General features: G+C 40.5%; 1 protein-coding gene across 2 annotated transcripts; it reads right to left on the bottom strand.

Annotated features, from left to right (window-relative positions):
- Positions 1 to 291: 291 nt before the first annotated feature.
- Positions 292 to 7,877, bottom strand: LOC128016040 (uncharacterized). Of its 2 annotated transcripts, XR_008184057.1 has the most exons (3): positions 7,695 to 7,877; positions 951 to 7,173; positions 292 to 429 (listed from the first exon to the last, which is right to left on the bottom strand). XR_008184057.1 is itself a non-coding variant. In XM_052600358.1 (2 exons), the coding sequence occupies exon 2, from the start codon at positions 6,994 to 6,996 to the stop codon at positions 1,207 to 1,209; it is 5,790 nt and encodes a 1,929-aa protein (XP_052456318.1). In that variant the 5' UTR covers positions 6,997 to 7,173; positions 7,695 to 7,877; the 3' UTR covers positions 463 to 1,206. The 2 variants fall into 2 exon arrangements, 1 of the variants encoding a protein (XP_052456318.1); XM_052600358.1 differs by lacking the exon at positions 292 to 429 and having other exon boundaries at positions 463 to 7,173.
- Between the last annotated feature and the right edge of the window lie 2,978 nt (positions 7,878 to 10,855).

Genomic DNA, 10,855 nt, shown 5'->3' with positions numbered 1-10,855 from the left:
TGCGTTTTAGGGATGCACGATATTGGATTTTGGCCGATATTCGATATGCCGATATTTTCAAAATAATTTTGTCCGATGCCGATACCGATATCGATATATATACAAATATATACTGATATATTTAAACTTTAATTTTACTGAAGAGAAATCCATGTATCTCTTCTGTACTGATTCTACCATAAATTTATTATTTTACAAATGTAGACAGACATTCACATCTGAAAAACAGGTCAATTATTTCACTTGGACAATATCGGTTTGGCTCATCGGCAGAAATATTCATATCGGCCGTGTGGGATATTCTGTGCGCAGTTGGGTGGTTGGAACTCAGCTGGCCTATTTCTCCGGTTAGAAAGAACTGCAGCTACTCCAGAGTGAACATGTCAAGTCTGAATGTTTATTTGTGTGAATATGCACAAAATGTGGTTTCTGTCAGAAAACAAATAAAGATGATAGATATACATGTTATAATATGAAATGAGAAATGACAGATGCAAAGATAAAACAATATACTGTATGATATAGGAACTCTACATAGAACTAATTGTCTGATGAAATAGTAAACAAAATAAACAAGAGCTTATTTTCACATTTGAACACTTATGCAGCTTTATTAGCAGACCGGGACTGCTGCTGCTTACAAGTGGTGTCAAATTACACTGTGTGTGCGCGCGCTGTTCTAGCGCTCCGCTGTGCTCATTGTAATAATTATTAAAATGCTGGTCAGAGACTAAATAAATATTTACATTGACACATATGACAAGCGATGCTCTTAAACAAATAAATAAGCATCTTTGATTGCAAATAAACAAATAAATTCGTCATATACGTGAGGATTACATCTATGGTACTTATATTGATGCAATTATTTTCCTGAGGTAAAATAAACTGAATTACGCTATGACACACTCTGAAACACATCTACTATGATAATAAATATTATTACTTACGGAGTTATAAACGCACAGCAATACCACACAAAGGAAAAACAGACTTTAAAGGAATAAAGCCAGGGAAACTCCGTATCAAACTATTATGCTGGACAGTAGCGTCTAACTGAAAACTTTTGCGCATGCACCAGACAAGTCTGGACAAGTCTGGACTCGCGCATGCGTAAAGCAGGGAATTTTGTACAGCCGCCCCACAAATTTACACAGGAAATTTGTAACTCCACAAAATGTCCAGCTTAGCGACTGGTGCTACAAGCTAATTTTCAGGCATTTCTGGTAGCACAATCAGTTTGGCCACAGGGCGGATGTATGTGTTGCCTTTAATGTCCACTTCAGCAGCTCTGATTGCACCATCATCACTTGGTAGGACTCTGGTTATCTTTCCGACAGGCCATTGGGCTCTGGGAAGTTGGGAATCTGCAATCAATACAACCTGATCGACTGCTAGGTTTGGTGTGATGTTCTGCCACTTCTGTCGAAGTTGAAGACTTGGTAGGTAGTTTCTGAGGAACTGGGTCCAGAAGTGATCAGCGATCACTTGGCTGTGTCTATAGCGACGCCGTCCAAGCAGATTACTGGGTCCATAGACAGCCTGAGGTAGGGAAGCATCTCGCCGCCCCATAAGCAGCAAATTGGGGGTAATCGGGTCTGGATCCGCTATATCAGACGATACATACCCCAGGGGCTTTGAATTCAAGATACCCTCCACCTCGATCAACACTGTACTCAGGACTTCCTCTGAGAAGGTATGATCTTTCAGAACAACTTGGAGGGAAGCCTTGACAGATTTAATTTCCCTCTCCCATACTCCTCCAAAGTGAGGCGCGTGCGGTGGGTTGAATATGAAGGAAATTTTTTGGTTGGCTAGCTGCTCTCGGAGGGATGGTTCCATTTCTGCGAAAGCTTCAGAGAGCTCACGCTCTCCCCCTCTGAAGTTGGTCCCTCTGTCGCAGATAAGTTCAAAGGGCTTTCCTCTTCTTGCTATGAAGCGTCTGAGGGCTAATAAAAAGGAATCTGCATCCATGTTGCATAACAAGTCGAGATGTACACACCTTGTAGTGAGACATTTAAATATTATGCCCCATCTCTTTTCCTGCCGTCTGCCAATTTTGATCACGTAGGGACCAAAACAGTCCATCCCTGTCGACCAGAATGGAGGCTGATTAATCCTCAGACGAGAAACTGGTATGTCTGCCATTTTAGGTATAACAGGCTTGCCACGCCATTTCCTACATTCAGCACATTGTCTCTGGTGCTTTTTGACCATCTGACGGCCTCTGAGAACCCAATAGGTTCGTCTTAACTCAGCGAAGACTCTTTCAGGACCTGCATGCATCAGGCGGTTATCAAAATCTTGGATTAACAGTTTGGTTATGGGGTGTTCTGGTGCCAGCACAATAGGGTGAAGTGCATCCTCTGGTAGTGTTGCAGCTTTCCGTAATCTACCACCAACTCTAATCAGGCCTAGATCAGGGTCTAATGCTGGAGCAAGGGAACTTAATCGACTGTTTGAATGCACAGGTTTGTTGGCTTGAAGGGCATGTACTTCATCAGGAAAGCTTTCAGTCTGTGCACGTTTGAGTACAGCCATTTCAGTCTCTATGCGGTCTGTGGCAGACATAGGGGGTGCTGCAGCACCATGCAGAAACTCATATGTGGTCATGATAAGGTTGTCCCATGATTTGCAGTTATCTACATTAGGTAAAGAGGTATGATTGATTGAGACATTACCGCAGAATTTGGATTTGCGGAGTTCATCTGAGTCTTCCACTGGCACTGAGGGGTGGATAGGCCAGTGGTCTGGAGACTGTTGCAAAAATTCTGGACCTTGGTTCCATCGGCAGGTGTGGGACAGATCTGTGAGGGTCTTACCCCGGGTTATATCGTCAGCAGGGTTGTTGTCTGAATCTACATAGTTCCAGTTTTCACATCCAACAAGGTCTTGAATCTCTGCAATTCGTGTGCCTACGAAAACTTTGTAGGTGCATGACTCAGAGTTTATCCAGTGTAACACGGTGGTTGAGTCTGACCACATGACTGTCTGTCTGATGTTAAGAGTAAGTTCGGAGTTCAGTGTTTTGGCAAGCTGAGCCCCAGACAATGCTGCACAGAGTTCAAGGCGTGGCACAGAGAGTTGCTTCTTAGGTGCCACGCGTGACCTCGCCATGATAAACACAACTTGGATAGAGTCATCCGTTTCTGCCCGTAAATATGCCACAGAGCCATATGCTTTCTCTGAAGCATCACAGAACACATGTATATCGAGAGTTGAGGAGGTGTTGTTGCATGCTGGTGTGTAACACCTAGGTATTGTTATTTTTTGTAGGTTTGGAAGCTCTTCTTCCCATGCATGCCATTCTGAAAGGAGATCAGCTGGTAGAGGTTCATCCCAGCTTTCAACCCTCTTCCATAATGTTTGAACCAGAATTTTGGCCCTTGTAGTAAAGGGTATGATGTATCCGAGTGGATCATACTGGCTTGCCAGGATGCGATAAACAGTTCTCATTGAGGTTTCACCATTTGTAGAGACAGGTCTGTGTTTGTAACTGAAAGTGTCTTGTGAACAGTGCCACATCAATCCAAGTGCTGACTCTTGTGGATCAGTTTTATTAGCTGACAACCACAGTTCACAGCCCTCTGATTTTGCTTCGAAGGGTAGGTGAGCAATCACATCAGGAACATTGCTAGCCCACTGCCTTATGTCAAACCCACCAGTATTCAACAATGTTCTCATTTTGTCAATGAGTTTCTTAGCCTGATGCTGACACTGAAGTGACTGTAAGCAGTTGTCCACATAGAAAGACTGCTGGATAGACTCAACTACCTCTTCATTGCCCTCAGTGTTGTCTCTGACATGCCTCTGGAGAGCATATGTGGCACAGCATGGACTACATGTGGTCCCAAATGGTAATACTCTCCATTCATAGATGTCAGGGGAGCGCTCTCTTTCCATGTCCCTCCAAAGAAAGCGGAGCAGTGGCTGATCTTCAGGTAGCAGTCTGATCTGGTGAAACATGGCTCGTATGTCTCCACTTATGGCAACAGCATGCTGTCTGAATCTAAGCAGGACTCCCAGCAGTGGTGGACCAAGGGTGGGACCAGGCAGTAGATTGTCATTTAGGTTTGTCTGCAGATGGCTGAAAGAGCAATTAAACACCACACGGTCTTTGCCATTGTGGTGCACAATGTGGTGAGGAACAAACCATGACTCAGTGGAATTGGCTGCTTCTGCACTGGTTATTCGGACTGCATAGCCAGCCTCTTCAAGTTTGTGAATCTCCTTGTTATACACATTTGCCAGGTTAGTGTCCTTAATCAAGCGGCGTTCTGTGGCTCTTAAAAGAGCCATGACAGCATTTGGTGAAGCCTGAAATTTGGGTGCATCCACTTTTCGCAGCAGTGGAGTAGCGTAGCGATTCACACCATCAACTGTTACTTGTACCGTTTTCTGTTCCAACATGGCAAGTGCAGCTTTATCTTGTTTAGAACGGACTACTTCTTTTTCGTTCCTTGATGGCAGTATGTCAAGCTGCCACAGTCGCTCCACATGTTGACGTAACTCTTGTGTAGGTGAAAGGAATGTGGTGTGAAGGCATGAGCTTATGTTTGAGGGTTGCTGGAAAAAGGTTGTTGGTCCTTGCACTGTCCAGCCAAGCTGTGTGTGTACTGCTATAGGGCTACCAAGCGGACCCATACGAATTGGGCAGTTTGGTGTAATCAGCTGCGGATAATCTGATCCTATGAGCAGCAGAGGCTGTACTTTGGTGAAGCTTTGTAAAGGAATGTCCCTGAGGTGTCCATATCTTCTCTTCAGCGTGTCTACTGGACAAGACTGCTCAGCAAGATTAAGATCTGCAGCTGTGAAAGCTTTATGAATCTGGTGTTTTACATTCAGGTGTGACAGAGCTGATACCTCAAAGGAGACGGTGGTACCTCTCAGGTGAACAAGGTCGTGTCTTATTGTTCTAAGAGCCAGCACTTCCTCAGGTCCTTCTAAATGCAGATGTTTGGCTGCTGCAGGTAGTATGATTGTTTTTTCAGACCCGTCGTCCAGCACTGCATGAGTGTCCAGAAACCTTTTGCCGCTGCGAAGTCTTACTGGAACTACTTTCAGCATGACTCTGCCTGAGTGACTGGTTTGATCCAAGTAAACTTGAGAATTGGTTGTGCTCACTGTTAGTATGCTCTGATTCTCCACAGCAACTGCAACTTCATGTAGAACGGGCAAGTGGAGTCCCCCACATGTAGAACACGCTCTCTTAAGAGTACAGCTGTCTGGTTTGTGACCTCGTCCACACCTCCAGCATTTATTGTGGTCCTTCACCCAGCTTCCCCTTTGAGTGTGGTTCAACCTGCAAAAAGCTGGACAAGCATTGAGGTAATGTTCATGGTTGTTGCAGAAGGGACAAAAGGGCTTAAAGCGATCCTGCTTTTTAGCTGTAGCTGCCATTTTAGATCCTGTGGATGAGCTAGAGGGCAAATTGATGGCTTGAGGTTGTTCACTGCCTGTGAGAATTGTGGCTGACTTGGCTTTAGAGTGAGGAAGGAATTTCTGTTCTCGCCGAAAGGCTTCTGGTTGCACTGGCCCTGTTACCCGTCGAGATATCTGAATGGCCTGGGACTTCCTTTCCAGCCACTCCGAAAATTCTGACAATGTATAAGTTCTAGAACTGCCACTCATGATGATGTGCTGGTTGAGACAGTATTCTATGAATGAGTCTCTGTAACTGACAGGAAGTTTGGTCAGTAAAGTGTCAACGTGGGAACCACACTGCAGCTCATATCTAGATGGCCCTTCCATTGTGTTCAACATGCCCACAAGTGTGTTAACAGCTGCTGCAAAGTCTTCAAATCCCTGTGCATCACCTGGTCGAATAGCTGGAGCATTAAGGATTGCTCTAAGCTCGCTCTGAATTAATTGTCTTGGTTGACCGTATCTCTGTTCAAGAGCCTGCATGGCACTGGTGTAAGGATATGGGCTGTTGACATACCTCTTAGCTACCTGGTAAGCAGCAGGCAGATGTAGGTGATCCAAAAGCACTTGATACTTATAGTCCTCTGTTAAATGTCTGTGTGGGCCAAGGACGCTGTCCAACCCTTTCTTGAGCATCAGGAAATCACTTTCCTTCCCTGATGAAAATACTGCCAGCCTTGGTTTTGGTATGCCATAGGAAGAAGCAATGACCATCTCCATCAGTCCAGGCGTCACATTGTTTGTAGGATGATAATGTTGTGATTGTGGTCCAGGCCGAGGAGGAGGAGGTGGTGGTTGAAAAGGGTGATGCAGATGCATTGTTGGTTGAATTGGCACAGGCTGAACTGGAGCTGGCACTGTCTGCTGGTATTGTGGCGGCAGTGTGACTGGAACAGATTGTGCAGCAACTGGCTGACGTTGGGGCTGCACACGAGAAGGCGCAGGCTGTATCAGGCTTGGCTGATGCTGTATCTGAGGATGGGCAGGCTGGGCAGCTGTAGGAGGCCATGAGTCTGCCCGTCGGAGTTCAGAAAGCAGCCTTTGAGGTTTCGGCCCTGGCAGAGAAGCTACACGAGCTATATTACTTGGCTGCATGCTTGATTGTGGGCGCTGCTGCATAGGGGGCTCATGATAGAGTGTTTCCTCATAGTGTGGAGATGATGCTACAGTCATAGAAGGTTGTAATCCCATGTTCTTGAGTTCAGCCTGAGAAATGCTCTTATAATGTGCATAAACAGGAGATCGAGAAGCGAAGGATGCTTGTCTAGCACTGTCCATTCTGATCTGAAGCTCTCTCATCTCACTGCTTAAATCTCTCCATCGTGCCTCCAAGTGGTGCAGGTTTCCACCTTCAAAGTCTCTCTCCAAGGGAGGAGGAGTAATATAGCCCTTATATGGGTCCTGGCTTACATTAGGTATTCCTTGAGTGCCATCTGCTGGTGATGGATGAGCATGCATCAGATGTGGATAATCAAGCACATAATCCTCCAAGTAGGTGGGTACCCGCCGGGTACGACTTGGACGAGGATCTGGTACTTGTTCTCCCTCATAGTAATCTCTGGATGTAGCCATAGCGCAGCTGATGTCCCGATCCGGCTCGAAGGACCAATTTGTGGGATATTCTGTGCGCAGTTGGGTGGTTGGAACTCAGCTGGCCTATTTCTCCGGTTAGAAAGAACTGCAGCTACTCCAGAGTGAACATGTCAAGTCTGAATGTTTATTTGTGTGAATATGCACAAAATGTGGTTTCTGTCAGAAAACAAATAAAGATGATAGATATACATGTTATAATATGAAATGAGAAATGACAGATGCAAAGATAAAACAATATACTGTATGATATAGGAACTCTACATAGAACTAATTGTCTGATGAAATAGTAAACAAAATAAACAAGAGCTTATTTTCACATTTGAACACTTATGCAGCTTTATTAGCAGACCGGGACTGCTGCTGCTTACAAGTGGTGTCAAATTACACTGTGTGTGCGCGCGCTGTTCTAGCGCTCCGCTGTGCTCATTGTAATAATTATTAAAATGCTGGTCAGAGACTAAATAAATATTTACATTGACACATATGACAAGCGATGCTCTTAAACAAATAAATAAGCATCTTTGATTGCAAATAAACAAATAAATTCGTCATATACGTGAGGATTACATCTATGGTACTTATATTGATGCAATTATTTTCCTGAGGTAAAATAAACTGAATTACGCTATGACACACTCTGAAACACATCTACTATGATAATAAATATTATTACTTACGGAGTTATAAACGCACAGCAATACCACACAAAGGAAAAACAGACTTTAAAGGAATAAAGCCAGGGAAACTCCGTATCAAACTATTATGCTGGACAGTAGCGTCTAACTGAAAACTTTTGCGCATGCACCAGACAAGTCTGGACAAGTCTGGACTCGCGCATGCGTAAAGCAGGGAATTTTGTACAGGCCGATACCGATAATGGTCATTTTAAGCTTTTATCGGCCGATACCGATATTGTGCCGATATTATCGTGCATCCCTAATGCGTTTGGTAGATGCTTTTATCAAACCCATCTGTGTTGCTAGTACTGTTAGAGCAACAGGAACATTATTGTTTATGTTTATCTGTTTTTCTCCTGGAAAACAAGATAAATGTACTTTGGGTAAGATGGTAAGACTTCTGTCTGAAACATATATCTTTATTAAATGATTATTTTTGTAGGCTATTAGCATGCACTTTGTCTTATTTTAATGTAAGGTGACAAAATCATTGATTTTTGTTGTTGTTGTTTTATTACACTTTGTCAGATTTGGTTTTTTTTTAGCTATTTTGCTTGCATTAAATATTTTATTTCAGACTAGGGGAAGGGAACACCCCACATACACATATAAGTGTTTATTGTGTTGCACTCAATCTATTTGCATCTGTAGATTTCAATAATGATGCATATATTTTTACGCCATTTTCTCAAAATGTGATTTCATTTCACTTTAGCAGCACATTTGTAAAGGTTACTTTAAATTGAACATAAGACTAAGAGTCGTTCTGTCACATTTCAATGATAGAAATATAAAATAAATCAATTAAATGCATAATACAAGTGTGTGTGTGTGTGTGTGTGTGTGTGTGTGTGTGCTATATCGTTTAATAAGAATTCTCATAATTCCATTTTATTTTTGATTTGATTGTTAATAGTAAAATAGTTTTTTATTCGATTAAAATATGAAAACATAAGCTTTCATTCAAAATATATAATGACAATACAAGCTTTTGTTTTGCACACATCCTTTTTATTATTAATTCAACAACACATTTATTTTATGCAATTTTTCATGTCGGCATTTGCAATGAATAAATATATTTTATGATTAAAAGTAATACATGGCATTTTTCATCAGCTAAACATTTTAAAATATAATGTTACATTTATTTTTCAATCACAATACATATCTTTAAAGCCATTTTCTCAGCACTAGACCAAACTTATCTTATATCTAGATATACTAGTACTAAATACAGTCGTTAGTTTGAGCACCTAGGCAAGCTTTGTCCTTCTGTAACCCAAATGTCTAATGCATTCACCGCGTGCATATTATTTAGATGCCTCCGCAGATAGGCTTAAGTTTCCAGGACAACCTGATTGTCAAAACAGCTCATTAGTCATAACAGCGACAGCCGGATCACATCTCTACCCTCAACTCCAGCATTCAGAAACATTTACGATGCCAAGCCATCCAAAGCCAGTGACCTTGATGGGCGTTTTAAAACAGACTGAGAGGCTTAATGGATCTTTACACCCAAGATCATTGCACCTGAGGGAATACATTACAATCTACTTCATCACAGAGCAAAGTGGCATCAGGCACAGCAACTGTAATTGGGTTTCTTTTGTGCTTTTAATGTGTCCATTTTATGCAGTGCAAAATATCTGTATATTCATGTTTTTTGAATCTTTGAGATGTGTGTATAACCCTGAAACAGTGTGCGATTTGTAAGTTATTCTGTGGCTAATGTGTTAACTTAAGAGTATTGAGGCTTTTTTGGCTGAATTTGGCCTTGACTAACATATTTGAGTCTGAGTGCTGCTTGACCTCAAATTCAGATGAGAAATCATTAATTCCAGTCAAGAAAGGACTGTGTTTCAGCTGGAGACGTGACTCATTCTTTGTTCAGCACAAAGTCCTTAAAATCCAACATTTAAATATGTAAAGATGACTTTGAACTGCAGACCAACAATTGTTCTGTGACTTTTTTATAGCAAAAATGCAACTGCTGAAATAAAAGCATTATATATATATAATACCTTATTTCACTATTTGCAGTTAAAATGATATAGATTTAATTATTAATAATAATATATTAGCTAAAAATGTGAAAATATAATGTTTCATTTTATACAACTCCAATGATTGGCATTAAATTATAAAATTTTATTAATTTTATATAAATTATTAAATTAAATTATTAGATTAAAATGTCAAAATATATAGTTTTATTTTATACACATCCATTTTTATCAAATAACTTGTTCATATTAATTTTTTTAGATTTTTATCAAGTATTATCATGGCAATATTTGCAATTTTAAATATATTGTTTGTTATTATTAATCTTCATATGGATTTTTTTATTAGCTTAAAATGTGAGAAAATAGCATATTTTATATTTTTCATTTTATACACATCCATTATTAATCAAATAATTGTTCATATTATAAATATATTTTTATAAGCATAATGTCAGTATTTTTATATTTTAAGCTGTATTAATAGTTCTATTAATAGTTAAGTGTGTGTAGCCAAATAACTTAAATATAAATAATATACAATTTAATAAGAATTATCATGTAAATATAATTTGAATAATATTAATATTATTATTAATAGCCAAATATTTTTTATTGGTAAGATAATTGGGTATAAAAAGAGCCTCTAAGAGTGGCAGTGTCTCTCAGAAGTCAAGATGGGCAGAGGATCACCAATTCCACCAATGCTGCGACAAAAAATAGTGGAGCAATATCAGAAAGGAGTTTCTCAGAGAAAAATTGCAAAGAGTTTGAAGTTATCATCACCGTTGCCGGCTAAAAATCTATAGGTCAAAAAAGAAGCCATATCTAAACATGATCCATAAGCACAAGCATTTTCTCTCGGCCAAGGCTCACAAAAGATGCTTCAGTCGCTGAAAATGATAGTTTGCATAAGAGACATTACAATACAACACATCAAATCACATATTTCTATAATTACAATGCAGTCTTTGTGATATGATTATCAATGCTAAAATATAATATATTCTCAGTTATTGTTAGAATTAATATAAAGTATAAACCAATGTTTCATTCTCATCAATGCCAATTTTGACTTTCATTTGGCACTTGGCAAGTGTTCGTTTTAGTCCCTGTGTATGTTTTTCTGTATTTAGCCAGGCTTTGCCATACATG

This window comes from Carassius gibelio, chromosome A6, assembly GCF_023724105.1.
Source record: "Carassius gibelio isolate Cgi1373 ecotype wild population from Czech Republic chromosome A6, carGib1.2-hapl.c, whole genome shotgun sequence".
NCBI classification, from domain to species: domain Eukaryota; kingdom Metazoa; phylum Chordata; class Actinopteri; order Cypriniformes; family Cyprinidae; genus Carassius; species Carassius gibelio.
This window is presented reverse-complemented; position numbering and strand designations above follow the sequence as displayed.